Source organism: Sander vitreus, chromosome 9 (assembly GCF_031162955.1).
Source record: "Sander vitreus isolate 19-12246 chromosome 9, sanVit1, whole genome shotgun sequence".
Lineage (NCBI taxonomy): Eukaryota > Metazoa > Chordata > Actinopteri > Perciformes > Percidae > Sander > Sander vitreus.
Window position 1 is genome coordinate 20981334 of NC_135863.1, and position 26514 is coordinate 21007847.

Consider the following 26514-nt stretch of genomic DNA (forward strand, 5'->3'; position numbering starts at 1 on the left):
TGCGAAATTTGCGTGGATAATGTCTTTCATTTCTCCCATCGAAGGGGGAGGGGACTGAAAGAGGAGAGGGGAGAAGGGATTTAACATAGCGAGAGGGAGAAAGCGAGATAGTGTCTTCAAGATGGATAAAAACGAGTAAGTACATCATCTGAAGGCTTATGAAACCACCAACAACTGTATGCATTGTAACTGTATCGTTTGATGCGCGATATGTCGTTTTCATAATATATTTGGAAAGTATGTTTATCACCGATTAGGCAGCTGCACTCTGTGGTTTCGCATTTGCAAATAGCAATGCTGTGGTCTTCAGCTAGGATGTCGGTCTTTTTTGTAGCATCATTTTAAATATGCTTTAATTTTCCTGATATTTACAGCTAATGTTGAGTGAAGTATGGAGTCGGTACACTGCGTCGACAGTGTGCTATTTCGACAGATTTTAACCTTGCAAAGCGGATCGCATTTTTTCTGTATCGTTGTTGCATACACAAAGCCTCCACAAATGCATGTATATGCTTTTAAAATGGTGTCTGTGTTTTATCAATAAGATATACTTTGTTCATTCATAAAAGCCGGCTCCAAGTCGGAATGACAACGGTAGGCATTGTGGTGGTGAAACGGCTCTCCTATTTCACGTAGCTAACATGGAACTTTCACATATTGTGTTACTGAGCATGCTACAAGTGAGGAACGCTATTTTACTACATAGTATTTTTAATTATTCAGCGGCGTCCATTATTGTTGTCACGGCACCTGCGTGATAACTATTTACGGTCTATTTGTAGCCGTAGCCTAATTTATGTTTCCCATAGGTTAACATTGATGTAGTGCTAGCTACTAGCGTCAATAAGCTGGACAATAGAAAATAACACTTCCGGTAAACATTTCAAAACAAAAGACTAACGGCCATAATTTATTTAGTTGTAAATGTTGGTGTTTCACCTTCACGTGACCTTTCTCGTGATGTGATCAGGGACTGGTTCTTGAATTGGTTTAGGTTAAATAACCCAAAGTTTGGAGATAACCAATTTGAAAATTAAATTTAAACTAACGTTATATTCAAAGACTTGCTAGAATGTTTTAATTCAAGGGGGAGACCTTGACATAAGTACTAACTAATTACTACAGTACTAACTAACTACTACAGCCTGTTACTACAGCCGCGTTGTCCTATGTTTTCCTTGCGGATGTAGCCCTCGTGCCCCGTGCACGACAGGCAGGTGGTGATTTGGCCGAGGTCCGCGGCGGAGCGATCTGCGCGACGACAAAGAAACGAGATGTTGTTAGCAGGGAGATCCCATTACAGAGGACGCATGTTATAATATGGTCGAAACAAAAGCGTAAGAAGCGATAGGCCTGACATTCAAAAAATCCTTAAATCCAATCCGCAGTAACTTTTAGTGGATTTATAGGCTACTCGCGTGGGAAATGGAGAAGAAAAGGTGGGATTGCACTGCTCTCCCCAAGGGCTGGAAAATGGAAGAAGTGACCAGAAAGTCGGGTTTGTCAGCTGGAAAAAGCGATGTCTATTATTTTAGGTACTAAACGAACGAGGGCTTGCAAAACTTATAGGTGCACAAGACAGAGTTTGCGCACGGAAACAAGACAGCAGTATGATAAGGGGGGACGGTGGTCTGTGTAAAGTTTGGGATGGGGAGGGGGGGTCTGTTTGCAGCCGGGTAACAAGGCCAGCCAGGCCAGCTCCTATCACAAGTGTTAAGATAAGAAGCAGTCTGTCCAACCGTGCAGGCTAGTAGTAGCTGCTCCTGGCGAGGCTTTTGATAAATAAAACTCGGTGTCATCTCAGTTAATACTCTTTATTTCCCATTGAAGTGTATCTACAACGCCAGATTTGTTTTCATTTAGCAGAGGAGAAGAGCAAGATGAGGAACAGAGGCAAGAGAGGGGGGAGGCGGGTCGGTTGTATAGTTTGTGGTAGGCTAACTGTACACTCATACTGGTGTTAACTGTGGTTTGTGATGATGTAAGATACATTTGCATGAGTTACTAGCACGTAACCACCCACAGATGTTCCTTTTGTTGGTCATTGCTCAGGCTAATAAGATATTGTTTCCATTCTGAAACATTTGGTCAAGTGTTAATATTGCCATGTTTACGTGTTCACTGGTTCTTAGGGGTTCATTTTAAGGCTGTACATATCATTTTGTTAAATATGTTTTTATATATAGTCTGCTCATTATACAAAAATGTGTGCAGCTTAGATACCAAGGCTAAGGTAGAGTGTTCATCAAAGATTGCATCCATTTCACAAAGTAATGTGATTTTAGTGTCATTGCCCACTTGAATGTGATCTGCTTCTGTTTGCTTTTGACCTGTTGCATGTTGTGGTCCTTGTTTGTAATTTGTCTGTCTGCTGTGTCAGTGTTAGAAGTGTAACCTGTCACGTTTAGTTTCCCTGCCGTCGTCTCTGTTTGGTTTTTAGTCTTGCTGCCTTTTCTGTTTTTGTAAAAGATGATTTAAGTATAATAGTAGTTTTCTCATGTCTCTGCCTCCCTGCCAGTCCATCTGGGAAGAAGTTTCGGAGCAAGCCTCAGCTGGCCCGTTACCTTGGTAACCAGATGGACCTCAGCTCCTTTGATTTCCGCACGGGGAAGATGCTGATGAGCAAGCTGAACAAGAACCGTCAGAGACTGCGCTATGATAACAACAACCAGAACAAGGTGAGGCAGACAAGCTCATGATGACCAGCCACTGACTGCCAAACACTAAAACTAGACGAACACTAACTGTAGTATGATCAAACGTTAACAGGTCGAGCACTGCAAGTGAAACACCCACACATAAACATCAATTGCAGACTAGAACCAACCACTCATTTAGTGACTTTAATATAGGTGCAAGTTTGGTTGCTGTCACTTGGTTGCATCTTTTAAACAAGGCAACATTTTATATAGCTTGTCAAACTTTTATTAATCTAGACAACTAACTACTTATCCATACAATACATATAGATACCTAATGTAGGTTAGACAAGACAAAAACCTACAATCTTAATCTTTGCTACTCATCAGATCTGGAGGGAGACTAATGTAGGAGCAGGTTTATCTTTTATAAAATGAGTTGTCACCAAACTCTCTTTGTTGCATTTTGTTTTTTTAATCACTTTTTTTATGGACTTGTAGATTCTGATGCGAGTCTGGTATAAACAGTTTAATGAATAATTGTATATAATGGCAGATTATGTTGAACATCAGTAACTTAAAGAGGTACATTTTATTAGCACACCCGGTGGCACTGTGTTGATAAAAGACAGCAAAATTATAATCTTTTTCCTTTCAGAGTTGATTTCATATGCTGCATCATTTCAGTTAACTGGTTTGAGCACTGACATAGGCCTCTAAGAGCTGTATGAATGATGTCTGCTTGCGTGGTTGTAATCAACAGTCTTGTGGAATAACAGGTCATATTCCGTCTCTTTGCCCTTTCACATTCTCCTGTCCATCCTGGCCTCATCTTCCCTCTGTGCTTGATATTTTTAAGGGCAAACCTGACTTGAACACATCACTCCCAGTCAGGCAGACAGCCTCCATCTTTAAGCAGCCTGTTACTAAGGTTACTAACCACCCAAACAACAAAGTGAAGACGGACCCGCAGAAAGCTGTCGACCAGCCCAGACAGGTGAACAGTCTCCGTCTGTTAAGTTAACACCATCCCATACAAACCAGAAACCCCTGATATCTGATGCTGTGCTAATGCCGGATGGGAAACTTTGAAACTGGATGGACCAGACATGTTTCATTATTTTAATGATGTATTCATTTTTTTCTGTACTGGAAGCAGCGGCATATTTTCATTTAAATGTTTTGATTTATTTGTGTCAAAACTGCCTGCAGCTAATATTACTCTGTTTTTTTGTCTACAGCTATTTTGGGAGAAGAAACTCAGTGGTCTTAATGCCTATGACATTGCAGAGGAGCTGGTGAAAACAATGGAACTGCCTAAAGGTCTGCAAGGTAATATACACAAGTTAAACATTGATTTTTCAGACAGAAAAAAAACATTCTGAAGTGACATTATTGCTTAGCAACAGTTTTGTATAAGATGTAACTAATTCTCAGCAGAGTTACAGCTGTGGTGTTTCTTCAGAATGTTCTTTAACCATGCGTTTGGTGCTTCAGGTGTTGGTCCAGGCTGCACAGACAAGACTCTCCTGTCGGCCATTGCGAGCGCTCTGCACACTAGCGCTGCTCCCATCACCGGCCAGCTGTCTGCAGCTGTGGAGAAGAACCCAGGAGTCTGGCTCAACACCACACAGCCGCTGTGCAAGGCCTTCATAGTCACTGATGAGGACATCAGGTGGGCGATCACAGAACACATCCACACATGGATCACCTGTTGTCGTTTATTTTTTTTTTTTTTTGTACTAGGTGTTAGAAGCTGATATGTTAATTGCTGGAGCCAATATCAAGTCAGATCCAAAATTCTATTTTCTCATTTGAACTTTTTACTTTGAGCAAAATGTATCCGCATGTGTGTGCCTGTGAAACAGTTGTTACAAATATTGCTCAGATTTCCTTCAGTGTATTTATAAACAGGAAATAACTACAGGCAGTGTGAATAATGGCATATTGTATCTGTTTTTTCCAGTCCATGAGGCTTCCATATTGGCTTCCATTTTATATGCTGAAGCACAATAACAACTATGAAAAGGCTGAGTCACAAAGACATAATGGAGAAATCTTTGGATTTTGAAGATTTCTTCATCCCTTTTTGTCTTCTTTGACACCCCCCCGAAGTTGACAGAGTTGAGTCTGTTCCATAGTCCATAACAAGTGACCCTGCACTTTGTAAAAACACGCCATCTGTTCGGTGCTGATTCAGTGGCTGTTATAGGCAACTGAAACTGCCAACTGTAACAGCTTCCTGTTGTGTTTGTGTGTAGGAAACAGGAGGAGCTGGTGTACAGTGTGAGGAAAAGGCTAGAGGAGGCACTGATGGCTGATATGTTGGCTCATGTCGAGGAGGCTGCCAATGACGGAGACACTCTGAAGGACGAGGGCAACGGCAGTGAAGATATGGAGAGCGTATAGCACAGGTTGGTTAAGGGAAAATTTAGGCAAATGATTGCGACAATGTATTACCTGTTCCACCTGTGGCTAGCTTGCTGTAGGTAAAAAGGCATATGAGTTTTGTACTTAGTGCATATACAGTGGTGCTCATAAGTTTAGGAACCCATGCTAAAGTTGACGAAAAGAGGAATAAAAAAATCATCTTGTGGAAATTGATCTTAATACCTTAATTAAAAAGATTAGGAAAAATCCAACCTTTAAGGACACCAATTTTCTTTGTGAATGAATAATGTATCGTAAATAAATATTTATTATAAATAAATATTTATTATTATTATATTATTTATTTACGATACATTATTCATTCACAAAGAAAATTGGTGTCCTTTTTAAATTAAGGCATTAAGATGAATGGTGAGGGGGTCCCTTCTCAGGGCCATCCAATCTCTGTACAACCAAAGCGAGAGCTGTGTCCGGGTTCTCGGCAGTAAGTCGGACTCGTTTCAGGTGAGAGTTGGCCTCCGCCAGGGCTGCGCTTTGTCACCAATCCTGTTTGTAGTATTTATGGACAGGATATCGAGGCGTAGTCGGGGTGGAGAGGGGTTGCAGTTCGGTGGGCTGGGGATCTCATCGCTGCTTTTTGCAGATGATGTGGTCCTGATGGCATCATCGGCCTGTGACCTTCAGCACTCACTGGATCGGTTCGCAACCGAGTGTGAAGCGGCTGGGATGAGGATCAGCACCTCTAAATCGGAGGCCATGGTTCTCAGCAGGAAACCGATGGAGTGCCTTCTCCAGGTAGGGAATGAGTCCTTACCCCAAGTGAAGGAGTTCAAGTACCTTGGGGTCTTGTTCGCGAGTGAGGGGACAATGGAGCGGGAGATTGGTCGGAGAATCGGCACAGCAGGTGCGGTATTACATTCAATTTATCGCACCGTTGAGACGAAAAGAGAGCTGAGCCAGAAGGCAAAGCTCTCAATCTACCGGTCAGTATTCGTTCCTACCCTCACCTATGGTCATGAAGGCTGGGTCATGACCGAAAGTACAAGATCCAGGGTACAAGCGGCCGAAATGGGTTTCCTCAGAAGGGTAGCTGGCGTCTCCCTTAGAGATAGGGTGAGAAGCTCAGTTATCCGTGAGGAGCTCGGAGTAGAGCCGCTGCTCCTTTGCGTCGAAAGGAGCCAGTTGAGGTGGTTCGGGCATCTGGTAAGGATGCCCCCTAGGCGCCTCCCTAGGGAGGTGTTCCAGGCACGTCCAGCTGGGAGGAGGCCTCGGGGGAGACCCAGGACTAGGTGGAGGGATTATATCTCTAACCTGGCCTGGGAACGCCTCGGGATCCCCCAGTCGGAGCTGGTTAATGTGGCCCGGGAAAGGGAAGTTTGGGGTCCCCTGCTGGAGCTGCTACCCCCGCGACCCGACCCCGGTTAAGCGGATGAAGATGGATGGATGGATTAAGATGAATTTCCAAAAGATGATTTTTGTATTCCTCTTTTTAGTCAACTTTAGCATGGGTTCATAAACTTATGAGCACCACTGTATTATTACACAATATAAGATGCAACCTAGCAGTCCAAAAAACTAGAGAATATGTTTGTTTTTTTTTCTAATTGTCAATCCTCTCTTCTTGTAGGGTTTTGTTCAACACCTGTACACATTACCATGAGCAGTCGGAGCCATACAGCAGTCCTGCCCTGATGAACTGTCCCTGAGTATCTGCGTCCAACTTAAACCTTAACCCGACTTACGCCAGTCCAGTTCAACCTAAAGAACTCTCTTCTCCTCTCCTGAACCCACAAACGCTTGGCGTCTCAAATGCGTCTATTCATCGTTAACTCCACTGGATGGGACTCATTGACTTCAACTGCAATTAAATTACTCGACGTATTTCTGAACTCGGTTGATTTATTTTTTTTGACTGACATTTTTAAAAATTCCCCTGAACTTTCAAATATTAAAAATAACTTATCTACAGTGTGACAAATTCAGTGTTTGATGAGAAGTGTATTTTTTACTGAAAGGCTTTGAATGGGTTTGTATTTTTTGTGACAATCATGTCAAATTCAAACATTTTATGTCAGCAAAAAGTTGATCTGGGTGCTTTTGTTTTGTTTTGGGCAGATTGTAAATGAATGTTTTGTATCTTTGGCTCTTGAATTTTATGATGCACTCCACAAGTTGTCAGACACAAAACACTGTCTTCTCTAGTGGAACCAGTTGAGATGTAACTGTACTGAGTTGATCTCATTTAAATTAGCATCGGTGCCAACCTGCAGGCCGGCTGATGTTACTAATGCAAATGGTGATGTTTTTAATCCCTTGTACATCCATTGGAGGGGATAGAGTCAAGTTTTTATTGTTGTAATTTCAAGGAAATATTGTACTTCATGACAGCTGTGTCATCCTGTGACTCATGTTCAGTATTGACCCTAAAGGAGACATGTCATTTTGAAGAGGGTTGTTTGAAGTGCGTTTAACTAAAGTCTGCTTGATATTTTACCATAAGCGTAAAATGTGCTGTACACATGATGGTAAAGAAATGACTTGAAACCTCTATCTATTGTACAATTTATGTTTTGTAGTCCTAATCATTATAGGTGCTTTACTGTGAAACATCGCTGTTTAGTCTTTGTTTCTATCAGTTTCAGTCCACGTTTCTTTTTAATGTGTCAATGTTACCACACATATGCTGCCTCTTGGTACACCCACGCACAGAATTGGTGACACAAGCAAATTACAGTTAAGAAATTGAGTTTAAATGTCATTTAGCATCTGAGGAATAATGATTTTGTATATATATCCCTGTCAAGGATCGATGATAAATAATGTATCCGGCTGAAATCATGAATATCCCTTTTCAATATCAGCAGGCTGATTGCTGAAATGAATTTGATTGTATTACTTATTAAAAATGAGTCAATATGTCATTAAGTCTGCTGCTAGTGTGCCTTTTTTTCTTTTGAAAGTATTGGAAATACTATGGTTAAACCTGTGTTGAGATGCATCTGACCCCCCAAAAGTAGATCTTCTAAGGGCCACCCTGTCTGGCAGTAATGATTCACACTGCACATTTAAATGGAGAATCCCCTCCATCCAATCACTGCATCCTCTCACAGATTAACAGTTAACTTGTCTTTGTGAGCCTGGACAAAGTGCAAAATACTGTCACCAGGACACAAAGTGGCTGTTCTGCAGAGTTGTGGAGGATACAGACTTTTCAGAGGGACGTGCTGATGTTACCCCTGTTGATTGTTTTTTAAATGACGTCTATCTGCATGCTTTAAAGTAGTTAAGATGACATCACTGCAGCTATACAGCAAGGTAAGACTGTCTTGAGGGCCTACCATTTGTAGGTCCCTAAAATAAGAGAATTGATTATGATATAAAAACTATATTGCTAATGAGGTTAGCATTATTGTGTTTGCATGACATACTGTATCTGGTATGTGTGTCAGCTTTTCCCATCATGTCATGTCATGTCAATTTTTTATAAAATGTTTGTTTTAGTGAATGTTTACTGGTAGAAGAAGTGGTAGTTCCTCTCTTATATTTTTGAGCCAAAAGGTTACAGTTAATGATAGATTTGCTGTGACCAAATCTACAAATCTGCGTTTTTAAATCCTTATTTCTGTAAACTTGGTGTTCAATAAGTGTGGATTAATTTATAAAATGCACACATTAATACGCAAATTACATATGTTAGAAGTAGGTAATGGCTAATCCATGCGGGCAATTTAGAGTAGGATGACCGGTGTTAATTTTTAACACCGTTTAGGAGCCTTTTATGCTGATGGATGACAAATGTCTTGTCTGGGTGGGGCCAGGAAGTGTTACATGTACCTGAACAGTGTCGGGAGAGAAAATGAAAAATGAAATAAAAATCTCTTCTTTTCTGCACTCTAACCATACTGAGTGTTTTCAACCTGCAGTATCTCTTTCACTCTTCACACTCACCTGAAACAATCTGCTACTTTGCTAGGGAGCATGTGTGTGGGTTCCTGACCCAGATGCAGTTTGGGTGTCAGCCCTGCTCCTCCAGGACTACAGTCCTGGAGAGAAACATCTACTGCTACAACTCTCTAATGGAAAGGTGAGACATGCAGTAACATTATATTATCCAAATATCAGTGTGAATGCTCTAGTATCATGGTCCTCATAAAACAGCATAAGCCCCAGTGTCCTCTCTATATTTTTACACAAGAACTCCTAACTTCCTTCTCTATTGGTAGGAGACCCATTATCCAGTGGTGTCCCATTCTGATCTCCCACCGCTGGGGAACCCTGACATCCTGGAGGGGGAAAATGACCTGACAGCTCTCAGCTTCCTCCATGAACCTGCTGTCTTGCACAACCTGCAGGTTCGATTCCTGGACTACAGCAGCATCTATACGTACTGTGGTGAGCACTGAACTGGCAAAAACAGACAGATTTAAAGAAGTCTAGCTAAAATAGGGATGATTGTCTGAAAGTGGAACAACATTAGTAACAGACGGTCTCTCAGATTTGTAGTGGCAGCAACAAACAGCTCTTCTGTGCTTCTGTCTGCATTATTACAGCTCATAATGTCAACTATATTACAGTAGGTCAAAGGTTGAGCCAGGGAGGCAACTCCCTCGCTGCTACTGGTTCAAGATGTAATTACATATTACTATTTAGATAATTTAATCCTAGATAAGATTCAATTTGTGTAGTTTTGTCATGACAAATGTTTTGTTTTACCCTTAAATCCCTATACATTTAGAAAGGTTGTGTGTTTATTTTCACTATAATTATGAGTGAGTGACATGTGCTTGGCTTAATTTAGACTTAAAGTAGACAGAGTGAGTTTTAGGAGATGTTCCTCATTTGGATTTAAGTGCAGATGAAAATTATATTGTTATTGCAAAATATTTCCATCAACATCCAGAGTCCCTTGCTAATGTGACTTTCTTTTCCTGTCCCTCCAGGTATTGTGTTAGTGGCCATCAATCCCTATGACCAGCTCCCCATATATGGAGAGGAGGTGATCGATGCTTACAGCGGCCAGGACATGGCCGACATGGAACCTCACATCTTTTCTGTGGCCGAGGAAGCCTACCGCACTATGACCAGGTCAGAGGTCAAAGGCTAGGGGGTCATGTTATAACAAATTGTATACAGTAGAACATATACATATACAGTAAGAATATTTTCCTATACTGTCTTGTTTATGGTGCACTGCAACATTGTTAACATCGCTAACAATGTCTTAGCATAACTACACTGTGTAGGATTTGATAGTCACACTATCTGTGTGTATAGAGAGGAGAAAAACCAGTCTATCATCATCAGTGGAGAGTCTGGCTCAGGAAAAACGGTCTCAGCCAAATTCACCATGCGATACTTTGCTGTGGTTGGAGGAGCAGCACAGCAGACCAGTGTGGAGGAGAAGGTTTTAGCTTCCAACCCAATATTGGAGGTGACGGTTGAACACATCTGTTACTTTCCCTGTCAATTATGTTTTTAAAAGATATAAAACAACACATAATTTTGTCTACAGTCGATTGGGAATGCTAAAACCACACGAAATGACAACAGTAGTCGTTTTGGGAAGTACATCGAGATCGGCTTTGGCAGAAAAGGGGACATCATTGGGGCAAACATGAGGACGTATCTGCTGGAGAAGTCAAGGGTTGTCTTCCAAGTAAGCTCTAAAGCCAGAGTGATGATGAAAACAGTTTTTGCAGATAAGAATCTTTCATTTGTCAAGAGGTGAAATGTTACACACCTATTTATTATGGATCTATTAATGAACATTATCTGTACGTTTGTGTGCATGTAAGGCATCAGCAGAGAGGAACTACCACATCTTCTACCAGCTGTGTGCCTCCAGGGAGTTACCTGAGATGAGAGCCCTTAAACTGGGTGAGACTTAATCACAAACAGCCCTCTCTGCTTGTTCTCAAATGTCCATTCACGTTTTGTGTATTACAATGTCCACACTGCATGCAGTCTGACTATGCGTTGTCTTTTTGCTGAAGATGCAGCTGAGAATTTCCGGTACACCAGCCAGGGAGGAGAGATGCAGATTTCTGGTACTGATGATCTGTCAGACCTGGAGCGCACTCGCAATGCTTTCACCATCCTGGGTAGGCACACACACACACACACACACACACACACACACACACACACACACACACACACACACACACACACACACACACACACACACACACACACACACAGACAGACACACAGACACACATACATACACACACCCACACACATACATAATGCATACTAGTGGTGGAAGAAGTATGTAGGTCCTTTACTTAAGTAAAAGTACTAATACCACACGGTAAAAATAACTCTGTTACAAGTAAGAGTCCTGCATTGAAAATGTTACTTACGTTAAAGTATGTAAGTGTCATAAGAAAAATTTAATTCAAATATAACTGTAAAAGTAAAAATACTCAATGCAGAAAAATACTCACATTTAAGAAGCAGGAAACGATCAAAACAGTTCTGTCAATCAACCAATTATAATCAACTTGTGTTTTGTATGCAACAATCTTAATTTGTAAAGTAACTAGTAACTAAAGCTGTCAGATTAATGTAGTGGAGTAAAAAGTACAATATTTCCTTCTGAAATGTAGCGGAGTAGAAGTAGAAAGTGTAGAAAAGACTCAAGTAAAGTATAACTACCTCAAATTTGTACTTAAGTACAGTACTTGTGTAAATGTACTTAGTAACATTCCACTACTGATGCATACACAATGATGTTTGAGGATCCAACTCTTCAGGCTCTGGTAAGATTTTGATGTAACTGAATCATGTCATTGCTTATGAAGATGTTGGTTTATTTGTTGAAACTGCAGATGTGCAGCCTGACCAACAGATGGAGGTCTTCCGGATCCTGTCAGCTGTTCTGCACCTGGGAAATGTCAACATCCAAGCCAGTGGGAGAAGTTCTGATCGGAGTTATATTGATGTAAGAAATGTATTTCTAATGTAATCTATGTCTCCTCTCACCTATAGTGCCTTAGTTCTTCTATAAATATATTTTTTCTCTCAACTGCCATCATATTTCCTCTATCAGTGCATATAGTATACTGTTACAGGTGTAGTCTTTTGTTTTTTTCTCAGGTAGACGACCGCCCTCTGGCTGTCTTCTCCAAGCTGTTAGGAGTGGAAGGACCTCAGATAGCCCACTGGCTGTGTCATCGCAAACTGGCTGTAGGTGGAGAGATGCTGGTCAAACCTGTGTCCGGTCAGCAGGCAATAGAAGCCAGAGATGCACTGGCCAAACATGTTTATGGCCAGATGTTTGCATGGGTTGTCCAGAGGCTCAACTCTGCTCTGCGCACCCAGAGGGGACAGACCAAATCCTTTATAGGCGTACTAGACATCTATGGGTGAGTGAGTGACGAGCTTTGTAAAACTGGATACAAATTATTTTTGTGGCCTTATTACAACTCTAAAGTTTGCTTTAGTATAGTGTATTCTGAAGTGTATTGTTCATTATCTTCAGTGTGTTATTACACAGTTGGACTGACACTTGGTCTTTTTTCTCGGAGCAGGTTTGAGACCTTTGACCGGAACAGTTTTGAGCAGTTCTGTATAAATTATGCAAATGAAAAACTGCAACAGCAATTCAACAGGGTAAGTTATGTGACAGGCAGACATGTCTGTTATTCTTGTCAAACTCTTCAGGGGATCAGCTCTATCACCACTGAACTCTATCATCACAAATTCCAATTGAGTTTGATTTAATGATAATAATACTACAAATAATGCATCAACAGATGTTCTTCTGTTCCATCTTGTTTTTTAGTTATTGCACATTTGAATGCATGTGTGGAATACTCTTGTGGGTGTACTTTTTTAGGTTGTGAAAAGTTTTCAAAATCACATTAAATTATTCAGATTTTAAAGAATAAAGGGTTGTCTTCCGCATACAACATGCAGGAAGAAGTGCTGCTCTGTCTGGGCCTCTCTGTGATGATCTCTTCTTTATAGCCAAGCTTCCCTCACTGTTTTTATCCTCAGGATGGTCAGGTCGTCTGCCTCCTTAATAGACTTTCTATATAGAGTCATTGCATTTTCTTCTCATTTTTTCGCATCTTTAAGTTTCATATATGTTTTTGTGTTTGTCTGCAGCATGTGTTCCACTTGGAGCAGGAGGAGTACGTCCGGGAAGAGCTGGCCTGGAGCAGGATTGAGTTCAGTGACAATCAGCAGTGCATCAATCTCATAGAGGGACAACTGGGCCTGTTTGATCTTTTAGATGAGGAGTGCAGGGTCAGTCATGCTGTCTCACCCCCCCACACCCCCCCACATCTATCTCTTTGTTAGTCTTAATTTGATCTGTCTCCTCTGTTTGTTACACTAAGTGAAATGTAAAAAGGTTCACTGTTATTTTAGGCACTGGATAGTTTTGAATTTTTAACTCACTGGTTTTAGGAATATTCTCCCTCTAAACTCTGGTCTCTGTGATCACTGTCTGTGTTTATGGTCAGATGCCCAAAGGTTCAGATGAGAGCTGGGTGCAGAAGCTGTATGACCAACACCTGACCAACAAGCCCCACCCTCACTTCCAGAAACCTCGCATGTCCAACAGCGCCTTCGTCGTTCTGCACTTCGCGGACACAGTGAGTAATGAAGGTCAACACACGGAGAAACTGTAGTGAATCTGTGTTAGGACTGTAGTTCAAGTCTTAATATGTGGAAAAAGTCTCTTCTCTTTTCTTTTTTTTTTTCATCAGGTGCAATATGAATGCAATGGCTTTTTAGGCAAGAATCGAGATACAGTCTTTGAGGAGCTCGTTAATATTCTCAAAGCAAGTCAGGTAGGTATTTGTTACGTATTCAATTTCATTTAATTTCTATGTGACTATGTGATCACTAACTTGTGTGTTCATGTGTGTGTCAGTCTGAGCTGGTGGCTGAGTTGTTCCAGCAGCAGGGAAATGTTTCCTCTGTGGCTAATGGAAGTGTTCGTTCAGGGAAAAGAGCCACCAAAGAACATAAACTGACGGTGGGCTTCCAGGTGAGCTGTTACGGCTTTGTTCTTATGTTCACTTCATTTTTGGTGCAGAAAACTTTAACACTATGTTTTTGGTGCCTGTCAGTTTCGTCAGTCCTTACAGATGCTGATGGACACTCTGAACAGCACCACTCCTCACTATGTCCGCTGTATTAAACCCAACGACCTCAAAGAACCTTTTATGTATGTCTTTGTTTGGCCCGTCTTTACAAAATTAAAAGTTGATGCATTTGATTTTGTGTTGTCCCTGACACTGGTGCGTGCACCAAGCAGCCTAATAGCCTTGCTTTGTTAGGTTTGACCCCAGGAGGACAGTCCAGCAATTGAGAGCCTGTGGGGTGCTGGAGACAATTCGCATCAGTGCTGCAGGTTTTCCATCTAGGTACGGAGTACTTCCTAGACATTCGGTGAACTCTATATAGCTCTCACACAGTATGAGAACTCAGTCTTTAAAGTCATGTTAAGAAAGTCATATAAAAGAGGATATCAGATGTTGCACTTCTTCTCTTCTAAGGCATTGATGAAAGACATATTTACCAGAGTTGGGTTTTCCTAAAGCGCCTTAATCTTAAAAGACTAGTCACTATCTAAATAAAAGCATAACGTGCCTAAAAATATGGTGTCCAGTATTTTAGAGTCAGCCCCTGAGCCTATAAACGATAAACAAACATGGATGTTGAGGAAGGAGTAATGTAGATTTGTTGCAACAAACCAACTCTCACGTCTCATATGTCCAAGTTACATGAAGTCAAAACAGTCCCGGATGGGTAAAAGTGTTACCAAATAATAAGAGCATAAAATAGTATAAATGTCCAGTAATGTAATATATGTGTCTCTTTATTAATACTTTATATTTGTATTTTCCCTACAGTGAACTATTCACTAGAGTCAAATTATTTAAACGAAATAATTCAATTGAAGAGTGGATCAAAACAAAAAGACTCTTAACTATCTTAACAGAACTAATAAGTTGTTTTCTCTAAGATTTCTGTTCAAAATCTTTGTTTCCAGATGGACTTACGAGGAGTTCTTCAGTAGGTACCATCTTCTGCTTCGAGGTTCTCAGGGCCAGGATCAGGCCCAGGCCTCATGCAGACAAGCCCTGCCTCAACTCATCCCAGACCCAGACCAGTACTGCTTTGGAAAGACCAAAGTATTTTTCCGGGCCGGTCAGGTGGCTGTTCTGGAGAGGCTGAGAGCTGAGAGGCTGCGTGTTGCTGCTGTGATCATCCAGAGCCGGGTCAGAGGATGGCTTGCACGGATTAGATACACCAGGATCTGCTGGGCAACTGTCACCATACAGAAATACTGCAGAGGAGCTCTGGCCAGACGGTGAGGATAGAAGTAGAAGATATATACAGTACATGTTGCAATGCAATCTTCATCTGTTTTGTAAATATTACAGTTTAGCCTCACTGCACTATATTATTTCTTTAAAGGAAAGTGACAGATTTTTTAGAGAAACTGATTTGTCAATGATAGAAAGTGTAATTTAATCTTCTTTTTATATATTTTTTAAATATATTAATGATATATTCAGTATAGCTAATGAAGACAGGTTTATGTTTAGAACTATTTCATGTGAGCTACAATGTATTTTACACTGCACAATAATCTGTGGAAACTAGAACAACTATTACCAGATCTGTTATTTTTCTGTATTTGTGTAAACTGCATCAATCTCCAACAAAATTGCCAGACATAGACCAAAACTTTTTTGTTAAAACACTTACATTTCCTCTTTGTCACTTTGGCTGCAGACTTGCCCTGACCCTGCGCTACACCAAGGCTGCTTTAATAATCCAGAAGACCTACCGCATGGTGATGGTCAGACAGCTGTTCCTCATGATCCGACAGGCCACCATCACCATCCAGGCCTTCACCAGGGGCACGATGGCGCGCCACAGATACAGACTGGTCAGCATTTAATTTCAGCCTTAATCATTACCTGCTTAACATTGCACTTCTGATCTGTTTAGAAGATAATTTAATTGTGACTACTATGTTAAGTTATGTAGGCAAAACCTGAACTGATGTAAACCCTTTTCTCCCTCCCCAGTTGGTGGCGGAGCGGGCTGCTGTATTGCTTCAGGCGAGAGTGCGTGGGTGGTTGGCGAGGCAGGCGTACAGGCGAGTACATGCGGCGGTGGTGTTCATGCAGTGCTGCCTGCGCCGCAGGGCTGCCAGGAGAGAGCTGATGAAACTAAAGACGGAGGCCCGCTCAGTGGAGAAGTACAGAGAGCTCAACAAGGGCATGGAAGTCAAACTGATGCAGCTGCAGTTGAGAGCGGACCAGGAGGTGTGTGTGATCCTTGTAAGAGTTCATTTTATTTTCTACTTTCTACACAATAAAGTTGTGTTTGTTTGTTTGTATTTGTCCAGGCCAGGGAGAGTGCAGCTTTGAGAGAGACCCTGCACGCAGAGCGAGAGGCCACCAGTGCTGAGCTGGTGGCTCTGAGGGCGACGGTACAGAAACTAGAGAGACAGAAACAGGAGAAGCCTCAGCCCTGCACCGTCATTAGCGAGAAGAAGGTGGAGGAAAGAAGGAGAGCTGAAGAGAAGGCTGCCCAGGATATCCTTCACCTCACACAAGTAGGTCTACTGACCCAAGAATAATTTGACACATTTTACACAGTGCTGGTGATTGTGTTATTATAAAACATGAAGAATACCAGATGTCTCATAATTTAAAAGAAAATTCCCCTGACCAGCAGTTTATTCTCATTTTCTCTTATTGTCAAGGAGTTACAAGCCCTGCAAAGAGAAAAGGACAGTTTATGCAAAGAGAGAGATGATCTCTCTGCTCGCTTGTTTGAACAAGAAAAAGCACAAGAAGGTAGGTTCTTTTAATTTTGCAGCATCAAATGTCTGCATAGCTTCAAAGGTAAACCCTTGGTCTTCTTCCTCTCTTTTTCCTTGTGTGTGTGCAGAGTGTGTGCATCAGGCTGTGTCTCAGGCGGGTGCATCTCTGAGGGCGGCGCTGGATGAGGAGAGGAGAAAGTATCAGGGTCTCCTGAGAGAGTTCACCAGACTGGAGCAGAGATACGACAACCTCAGAGAGATGAGTCTGCTTACTGAGGTTCATAACTACACCTACAGACACACAAAATACTATTTTGGTCTAAAACTCCATCTTGGTTGCTGATGGTATTTTCTTTCTTCCTCACAACAGCACTCCAAGGGCCACAGAAGGACTGACTCCACCCAGAGTCTGAGCTTGGAGCCTCTCTCTCCCTCTCCCACTGCGCTGTCACCCCAGTCTCTCAACCCATTCTCACCCTTCCCATCTGCCTTCCCTTCCCCGGAGGAGGTCCGCAGGGTCAGTGTGACATCTGCCTCGTTGGAGAGGAGAGCCTCAGTGTGGAGCTTGGAAACGCCAATGGTGAGGGAGTGTAGGAGTAGAATAAACTCAAGAAGAATATCACAAAATCTCCCTCAAGTTTGGTGGAAAAAACATTTATGAGCATTGAGTTAGGATTATTGATGCTCAGAGTATGCGTGGATGCTTTTCCAACTTGCAACATTTGGAACATCCGGTCAGGCAACAAAAATGTCACACTGTGTTCATGGGTGTGTTGACAGGATCAGTTGATGGAGAAGATGGATGTGGCCAAAGACCCGGCAGTGAAGATGAAAGGAGAGGACCTGGCACATGCTTACGATGCTGTACGAGTAGCCAACAAGTCAGTCTGTCTCTCGTTTATCAACTTGCTTCCCCTTCCATTTTATGCTGTGATTTATATTTGTTTGGATGAACTCGTTGATCCTGTTTCATCTCTCCCCTTGTCTGTGTCAGATTTCTGGAGAGCCAGCTGCGTAGTCAGCGCAGTCAGAGAGAGGAGGAGCTGGAGGCTCTGAGGTGCCAGCTTAGTCAAGCGATCTCTGATTCTTCCTCTGCTGTACAGCGACAGGTATCGACTTATGAAGGCAGTCATCTGTGGTGCATGAGGGAGTCTGCTGAAAGACTATGTATAAATTCTGAAGTCTAAATTCTTCCCCTGAATTTATTATGCTATTATCGCTCTCTCATAATCACTCTGCAGTCTATAAAGTAAGAGCCAGTGGATTCCGGCTGCTTGTAATCTTGTTAAAAAGTTTAAGCTTTTTCTACTGTTTCCGCTGGAAGTCAGTTTGGTTTCCGAGCATTGGCTATAAGCCACAAATCCTGTGAGTGTGTTTGTGTGTAAAGGAACTGCAGGAACTACTCGAGGCCAGAGAGCAAGAGTGTGTCAGATTGAGAAGAGAGCTGAAGGAGCTTAAAAACACAGTCTCACTCAGACAACTCCTGACACAAGGTAAGATTTCATCACAAGCTTAAAGTCAGAGCTTATGGTTTGCTGTGCACTTTCAGAATAAAGTGTTTAGTGGGTTTTCTTCATCGCTGAAAAGACGCCATTTGTGAAATATGAAGCTTTCACTTAACGTCACATATTTGGATCATTAACTTATGTTGTTAAATATGATGTTAAAGTGTACTTGAGAGCAGATGAGTAAACACTTTTTACAGAAATATCATCACCAAGTTCTCCCAACAGCTTTCACCCAAGAGACCTCCTCCTGTCAATCAAAACCGAAGCCAGCAACAGTCACTGGTTTGCTGGAATGTAGGAAGAGAGATGAAGCCAAGCTCATCAAGAACCTCATCACAGGTGAGACAGTAAACATTAGCAAACACTATATTTAGGTTTCAGTACATAGAAGCGTTCAAACTTTTACGTAGAAAACACATCAGGCTATAGTTTATAATTCTTCATAAGTATGTAAGTTTAATAGGTGAGTTTTTATTTAGAAATTCCACTAAATATTTTGTTCTCTAAACCTGCATACATTTGTTTATGTTGGCATTGACCTAGAATACCAGCTAGTCTATAAAATCTCACAAAATAGTAAAACAAATGCCATTACACTCCTCAACTATCTATCTATCTATCTATCTATCTATCTATCTATCTATCTATCTATCTATCTATCTATCTATCTATCATAGTGACTCCTTGAAGTTATTTTGCCATTTTCATTTGCTTATTGGAAACGTCCACCAACCACTAAAATATGAGTATATTGTTCTCTGGAATGACATGATTGTCTCCTACAACAGTTTTAAGAGGACTCTTTAAATGCTTTAGAAACCCATCTATGGGATGTTGAGAGACCACAATTTTGTAGCGTTGCCATGTGACACACAAGAATAAACTTTAACTTCAACTAACTCTTCTATGGCTGACAAATATGACCTGGCCATGTTCACTATGCCATTGCTGCCCTCTGTCTGTGGTCCAGACATCCGCGTCGACAGCGCCCTGTCTCTGCCTCCTGGCCTGCCTGCCAGCGTGCTCTTCCTGTGTGTCCGTCAGGCCGACTGCAGCGGAGACCAAACGCACGCCCGCTCACTCTGTAGCGCTGCTGTCACTGCTATAAAGGCAGCTCTGAAGGTAACCTGAGCTCTATGTCTGCTTGGTGCACCATATGCTTGAGGTTTAATGTGTAAGGGCAGATCACATCATGTCGGGTAGCTTGTCACTAAGAGGGAAGCGTCGACAACTAACTTTGAAACCCTTTCAAGTGATTGTTTGCGGATTGTTTTGTCCAACAATCTGGCCCCCTAAAGTAAACCACAGCAAAGCCCATATACCTCTCACATACACACGAGAGCACATAGCAGCACAGATATTTTTTTTTTAGATTAGTGTTGATCTTCAAGTGACAATATAGCCTTTGTTTATCCTGTCTGTCCCTGCAGAAACATAGTAACGATGTAGATATGACAGCTCTGTGGCTAAAAAATGCCTTTCTGCTGCACGACCTGTTGACCCAGCATTCCCCGAAACAGGTAGGATGAACATGTATTTATTATTATTTACATCTTATTAACTGGGAGCATTTTTGTTGTCTTGCACACAGTCCAGTCTCTGATGAATAGAATTAATAGAACATAATCTTTGTAGTAGTTGGGGATTCTTTGATATCGATGAATGAATGCATGGATAATTACTTTTCAGACCCTTGACTCAGACGATCTGGTTCCATTGGCGGCTGATCTGAGCGACTTGATCCGCACCCTGAGTGACCTCTGTATCCAGGCCTATCAGCAGCTCCTCTCCATCACTGAAAAACGCCTACAAAACATCATAGGTACCACTATAATGAAAACAACACTGATTCTATTAATGCTCCCCCCTCTTATGTTACCTCCTGCTCCCTCTTTCCCTCAGTCCCTGCTCTGTTGGAGAGCGAGACCATCCCAGGTCTGTCTGGATCGGCAGTTAAGTTGGGAACGTCTAGAAAGCGAGCAGGTTCTGACCCCAGGACTGCAGGAGGTGATGCTCCCACAATGGCGGCAGTGCTGAGGGAGCTAGGAGCCCTTCACACCGCTTTGTCCCATCAGGCTCTGCCCCCGTCACAGATGGAGCAGGCCTTCCACCAGCTGACTTACCTCATCTCTGCCTCCGCTCTCAACAGCCTGCTGCTGAGGAAAGACATGTGCTGCTGGAGTCGTGGGATGCAAATACGGTAGAAATTTACATATGCAACATTTTTTCATATCATATTAAGGTATGCAACTTTGCCAAGGAGGTTATGTTTTTGGTTTGGTTTGATTTGTCTGTTTGTTTGTTGGTTTGTTTGTCTGTTAGCAGGATTACGGAAAAACTTGTGGCCTGATTTTCATTTAACTTGGTGGGATGGTGTAGCATAGGCCAAGGAAGCAAATCCGAATCATAGAGAGGATGCAAAAAATTTTCGATTTTGTTAACATTGCAAGATAGGGCGTTTGTGCTTCATTCATGTGTTATAATTCGAATAATCAGGAAAAAAAAAGGGTGCCAGACTTGTAAAATTCACACTGCATTAATATAGTAAAATAGGGCATGCCTTGTCAGAGGTTTGCATTCTCAGAATGCCCTTCTAGTTTAGTATTATATATTTATTGTTATCTATAAATTGGTTTCAATTGAAATTCTACTATATCACTTCTTTTTTTTGATTATTTGTTTCTGCATTTTCACCTTTATTGTGGAGTTGATAGTAAAGCTGAGACAGGAAACATGGGGAGACAACAAAATCTCACTGCCGTGTTAAACTGCCAAGTTGTCTCATGACGTTTTTATGCAATACCATACTATGACTTTTTATGACTTTTTGGAACATACTGTGCTTTGACTTCATTTCGACTTTTTTTGACATACTATACTATGATTTTTTCCGACATACTATACTATGACTTTTTTCAACATACTATACTTTGACTTTTTTTGACATACTACGCTATGACTTTTTTTCGACTTACTATTCTATTACTTGTTTTCAAACTTTTTTCGACATACTAAACTATGACTGTTTTCGACATACTATACTTTGACTTTTTTTCGACTTATTTCGACATACTATTCTATGACTTTTTTAAAGTATAATGCTATACTATGACCTTTTTTGGAGTTTTTTCGACATACTATACTTTTTTTTTTTAAGATTTATTTGTGGCAATTTAGGCCTTTATTAGATAGGACAGCTTTAGACATGAAATGGGAGAGAGAGGGAGAACGACATGCAGCAAAGGGCTGCAGGTCGGAATCGAACCTGCCATCGCTGCATTGAGGACTAAGCCTCTGTATATGGGTGCACGCTCTACCAGGTGAGCTACCCAGGCGCCCCACTATGACTTGTTAATGCCTTTTTCGACATAGTATACTATGACATTTTTATGACTTTCTTTTGACATACTATACTATGACCTTTTTTTCACTTTTTTCCGACATACTGTACTTTGACTTTTTTCGACATACCATACTATGACTTTTTTACGAATTGTTTTGACATACTATTCTGACTTTTTATGATTTTTTTGACATACTATACTATGACCTTTTTTTCCGACTTTTTCAAACATACTATACTATGACTTTATTTCGACTTTTTTTCGACATACTATACCATGACTTTTTTTCGACATTCTATACTAGTATGTTTTATGTTTTAGTATAGTATGTTTTTTCAAACATATAGTATGTATGTTTTTCAAACATACTATACTATGGCTTTTTTTTAGACTTTTTTCGACATACTATACTATGACTTTTTTGACATGCTATACTATGACTTTTTTCAACTTTTTTCAACATACTATACTATGACTCTTTTTTGACATACTATATTATGACTTTTTTTCGACATACTTGTTTTGCGACTTTTTTCGAAACACTACTATGAATTTTTTATTAGATAGGACAGCTTTAGACATGAAAGGGAGAGAGAGGGAGAACGACATGCAGCAAAGGGCTGCAGGTCGGAATCGAACTCTGCGATTGCTGCATCGAGGACTAAGCCTCTGTATATGGGTGCACGCTCTACCAGGTGAACTACCCAGGCGCCCCACTATGACTTGTTAATGCCTTTTTCGACATGGTATACTATGACATTTTATGACTTGTTTCGACATACCATACTATGACTTTTTAGAATTGTTTTTGACATACTATTCTGACTTTTTATGACTTTTTTGACATGCTATACTATGACCTTTTTTCCGACTTTTTTCCACGTACTATACTATGACTTTTTATGACTTTTTTCCGACATACTATACTATGACTTTTTTTTAATGACTTTTTCGACATACTTTACTATGACTTATTTTCGACATACTGTACTATGACTTTTTTTCGACATACTTGTTTTGCGACTTTTTAGACACACTATACTATGACTTTTTTTCGACATACTATACTATGGCTTTTTTATGACTATTTTCGACACACTATACTATGACTTTTTCCAACATATTACACTATGACTTTTTAATGTCTTTTTTCGACATACTATACTATGACATTTTTTTATTTCAAACTATACTAACAAAGAAGAATGCCACGCACATATTACACTATGACCTTGTTTTTGACTTTTTTCGACACACTATACTATGACTTTTTTCGACATGCTATACTATGAATTTTTTCAACATACTATACTATGACTTTTTATGACTTTTTTTGACACACTATACTATGACCTTTTTGACTTTTTTTCCGACTTTTTCAAACATACTATCCTATGACGTTTATTTACTTTTTTCGACATATTATACAATGACTTTTTTTCGACATGCTATACTATGAATTTTTTCAACATACTATACTGTGACTTTTTATGACTTTTTTATGACATCTTTCAAAATACTATACTATTACTTTATTTCAACATACTATACTATGACTTTTTATGACTTTTTCGACATAATATACTATGACATTTTTTATTTCATATTATACTAACAAAGAAGGAATGCCATACATCAACAATTTTCTTCTGGAATATTTTATTTACAGAACAAAAAACACATCACATGACTTTTTCAACATACTATACTATGACTTTTTTTGACATACTATACTATGACTTTTTTTCAACTTTTTTCGACACACTATACTATGATTTTTTTCGACATACTATACTATGACTTCTTTCGACATACTATACTATGACTTTATTTTGACTTTTTTCGACACACTATACTGTGACTTTTTTATTTCAAACTATACTAACAAAGAAGGAATGCCACACAGCAACACTTTTCTTTTGGAATATTGTATTTACAGAACACAAAACACGTCACATGACTTTTTCAAAATACTATACTATGACATTTTTCAAAATACTATACTATTACTTTTTTTCGACATACTATGCTATGACTTTTTTCAACATACTATGCTATGACATTTTTCAAAATACTATACTATTACTTTTTTTCGACATACTATGCTATGACTTTTTTCAACATACTATACTATGACATTTTTCAAAATACTATACTATTACTCTTTTTCAACATACTATACTATGACTTTCTTTCGACTTTTTTCGACATACTATACCATGACTTTTTTCCGACATACTATACCATGACTTTTTTCCGACATACTATACTATGACTCTTTTTCAAACATACTATACTATGACTTTTTTCCGACTTTTTCAACATACTACACTATGACTTTTTTCGACATACTATACTATGACTTTTTTTCAACTTTTTTCGACACACTATACTATGATTTTTTCAACATACTATACTATGACTCTTTTTCAACATACTACACTATGACTTTTTTCCGACTTTTTCAAAATACTACACTGACGTTTTTCGACATACTATGACTTTTTTCAACTTTTTTCGACACACTATACTATGATTTTTTTCAACATACTACACTATGACGTTTTTCGACATACTATACTATGACTTTTTTTCAACTTTTTTCGACACACTATACTATGATTTTTTTCAACATACTATACTGTGACTTGTTTTGCGACTTTTTTCGACACACTATACTATGACTATACTATATTATGACATACTATTGCTTTTTGTGATTTCTTTTATGACATACTATACTATTACTTGTCATGACATACTGTACTATACTAAGACTTCTTTATAACTTTCGATGACATACTATACTAAGATTTCTTTATGACATACTACTTACTTTTTTAAGACATTTTTATGACATACTAAGCTATGCTTTTTATGACATACTATATATACTATGACTATGACTTTTTAATGACATACCATACTATAACTTTTTTTATATGACAATTTATGTTATACTGTATTACGACTTTTTGTGACATTTTTATCCCTGTGTTTGTATTCATATTATTGTGCCCACCCCTTTTAGATGAAGTTATATGTGTAAACATATTAGATTATGAATAAGTCTTTCGGTCTCTTGTCATTAAGCTATAATGTGAGTCTGCTGGAGGAGTGGCTGCGTAGCCGAGGTCTGCAGTCAGGGGGCGCTGTGGTCACACTGGAGCCCCTCATCCAGGCGGTTCAGCTGCTGCAGGCTGGGAAAAAGACTGAGTCGGACGCACAGGCCCTTGTTCAGACCTGCACTGCCCTGTCCAGCCAGCAGGTGGGTCTTTATCTGCATCTGGCTTGAAGAGAGAGCAAATTTTAGTGCAGGTGAAGTGTATATAACTTCCTGTTGGTATGTTTTCTTTAACAGATAGTGAAGATTCTGACCCTGTACAGTCCCCACAGTGACCTAGATGAAAGAGTCACACTGAATTTTATCCGTACTGTCCAGGTACTTTCTAAAGCTGCAAGGGTTTCATGTGTTTATCAATTTAAAATGGTGTGAAACTCCATGTGAATGGTCTGTCTTTGCTCTTCTAGGGGCTTCTCAAAGGCCGTTCTGACGGTCAGCCTCCACAGCTCCTCATGGATGTGAGACGAGTGTTTCCTGTCACATTTCCCTACTTGCCTCCCCCGGTCCTCCATGCCGAGCAGTTAGTCATCCCAGACTGCCTCAAGATCTCCTTTCTACGCAGAGCCTAGAAAAGGATGCCTTGCCTCTTCAGGGCAAATATATTAATGTTTTAGCAAATTTTAATTCCCAATCTATTGAATTTAATCCTTTGAAAGTAAAATTACTTCCAGGAGGTGTTGTGAATTTAATTCCTCTCTAATTTGTTTTTTAGTGGCACTAACTAAATCTGTTAATTAGCAGTGGCTTAGTCTGTACGCTGTAGAAGGTCAGATAACAAACTGAAATGGCATGAATGTCAAAATGTTTCTTTAAAAAAAGTAGGTAGTAAAGATTTGAATAAAATAAGGCAGTTATGTAGTCAAAAAATAGCGGTGTATATAGGTGCAGCTATATCTCAGTACAGTTTGATAAACACGAATGAGATTAAGCTTTTTTCCCCATATTTTATTGGAAGCAGAAACACAATGAGACTGCAGTCGCAGTCACCTCAACCCCCAATAAGAACAACCAGAATTAAAAAAACGCAAAAAATTAGAAACATCTTGTGTATAAAAAAATTCTCATGCTAGTACTTTGTACCACTACACATCATCAGTAATGCATATTTATATATTCACAAACAATTGAAAAATAGAAAACAAAAATGAAATAAAAATAAAAGGAGACAACAATTGGCAATTAACATCAAATAATTATGCGTGCTGGCACAATACATTATTTCTTTTTGTTTCATCGATCCTATCATGCACCTTTTCTGAAAGTACAGGACCGGCGTCGCTGTGCCGCTGTCTGTGTGGCCTGGTCAGACAGACACAACAGATCATGCATGTCTGTCTGCTCTTTGTTTTTGTGCTTTTCATTGTGCTTCTACATTTATCCTTGTCCTTAACGTCTGTGTGCATTCCTGTTCCACATCTCAGTCCAACACGCGAACTGAGCCTCTGAAGGAGGAGACTAATGTATCATTGTCAACAGCAATAAATAAAGATTTTTTTCGTGGCATTTCCAGCTTTGTGACAGTTGTGTACCTGCTATTTAAAAGTTATTAAAAGACAGTGCAGATGTCCCCTTGAATAAAAAGACCGTGTACACACCAGAGAGTGACAACATGTTTAGAATTTCTTTACTTAGATGGCTAGTTTTCCTTTTATAGTCTATATGACAGTCTATAATGGCAGTGTAAAGGTCAGAAGCTAGCAGTGTA

At 40.0% G+C, this 26514-nt stretch overlaps 2 protein-coding genes across 5 annotated transcripts; both read left to right on the top strand.

The window, feature by feature from the left end:
• Nucleotides 1-32: 32 nt before the first annotated feature.
• On the top strand, nucleotides 33-7641 carry mbd3b (methyl-CpG binding domain protein 3b). Of its 4 annotated transcripts, none has more exons than XM_078259216.1 (7): nucleotides 33-135; nucleotides 2519-2678; nucleotides 3499-3636; nucleotides 3881-3971; nucleotides 4137-4314; nucleotides 4901-5053; nucleotides 6658-7641. In XM_078259216.1, the coding sequence occupies exons 1-6, from the start codon at nucleotides 122-124 to the stop codon at nucleotides 5046-5048; spliced, it is 729 nt and encodes a 242-aa protein (XP_078115342.1). In that variant the 5' UTR covers nucleotides 33-121; the 3' UTR covers nucleotides 5049-5053; nucleotides 6658-7641. The 4 variants fall into 4 exon arrangements, with proteins under 4 accessions (XP_078115342.1, XP_078115341.1, XP_078115340.1 ...); XM_078259215.1 differs by lacking the exon at nucleotides 33-135 and adding an exon at nucleotides 1245-1535 and having other exon boundaries at nucleotides 3881-3962; XM_078259214.1 differs by lacking the exon at nucleotides 33-135 and adding an exon at nucleotides 1248-1535.
• A 597-nt stretch (nucleotides 7642-8238) lies between these two features.
• LOC144523583 (unconventional myosin-Vb) lies at nucleotides 8239-26312 on the top strand. The gene is made up of 35 exons (XM_078259221.1): nucleotides 8239-8345; nucleotides 9004-9114; nucleotides 9254-9422; nucleotides 9971-10115; nucleotides 10305-10461; nucleotides 10543-10686; nucleotides 10826-10907; nucleotides 11024-11131; nucleotides 11864-11976; nucleotides 12132-12400; nucleotides 12566-12647; nucleotides 13146-13286; nucleotides 13505-13636; nucleotides 13751-13834; nucleotides 13918-14034; nucleotides 14117-14214; nucleotides 14327-14413; nucleotides 15043-15363; nucleotides 15792-15948; nucleotides 16091-16330; nucleotides 16414-16623; nucleotides 16774-16867; nucleotides 16962-17110; nucleotides 17204-17413; nucleotides 17614-17714; nucleotides 17828-17942; nucleotides 18221-18326; nucleotides 18567-18680; nucleotides 19312-19463; nucleotides 19772-19861; nucleotides 20031-20163; nucleotides 20244-20541; nucleotides 24779-24953; nucleotides 25047-25127; nucleotides 25217-26312. The coding sequence occupies exons 1-35, from the start codon at nucleotides 8319-8321 to the stop codon at nucleotides 25376-25378; spliced, it is 4974 nt and encodes a 1657-aa protein (XP_078115347.1). The 5' UTR covers nucleotides 8239-8318; the 3' UTR covers nucleotides 25379-26312.
• Nucleotides 26313-26514: the final 202 nt, after the last annotated feature.

Bases quoted from the DNA above. Each gene is read 5' to 3' on its own strand.
- mbd3b (XM_078259214.1), top strand. From the start codon at position 1,426: ATGGAGAAGAAAAGGTGGGATTGCACTGCTCTCCCCAAGGGCTGGAAA. The intron at 1,536-2,518 runs GTACTAAACGAA...CCTCCCTGCCAG, and splicing joins AGCGATGTCTATTATTTTAG to TCCATCTGGGAAGAAGTTTC. The intron at 3,972-4,136 runs GTAATATACACA...TTGGTGCTTCAG, and splicing joins ACTGCCTAAAGGTCTGCAAG to GTGTTGGTCCAGGCTGCACA.
- LOC144523583 (XM_078259221.1), top strand. From the start codon at position 8,319: ATGACATCACTGCAGCTATACAGCAAG. The intron at 17,111-17,203 runs GTTCATAACTAC...TCCTCACAACAG, and splicing joins AGATGAGTCTGCTTACTGAG to CACTCCAAGGGCCACAGAAG. The intron at 17,414-17,613 runs GTGAGGGAGTGT...GTGTGTTGACAG, and splicing joins GGAGCTTGGAAACGCCAATG to GATCAGTTGATGGAGAAGAT.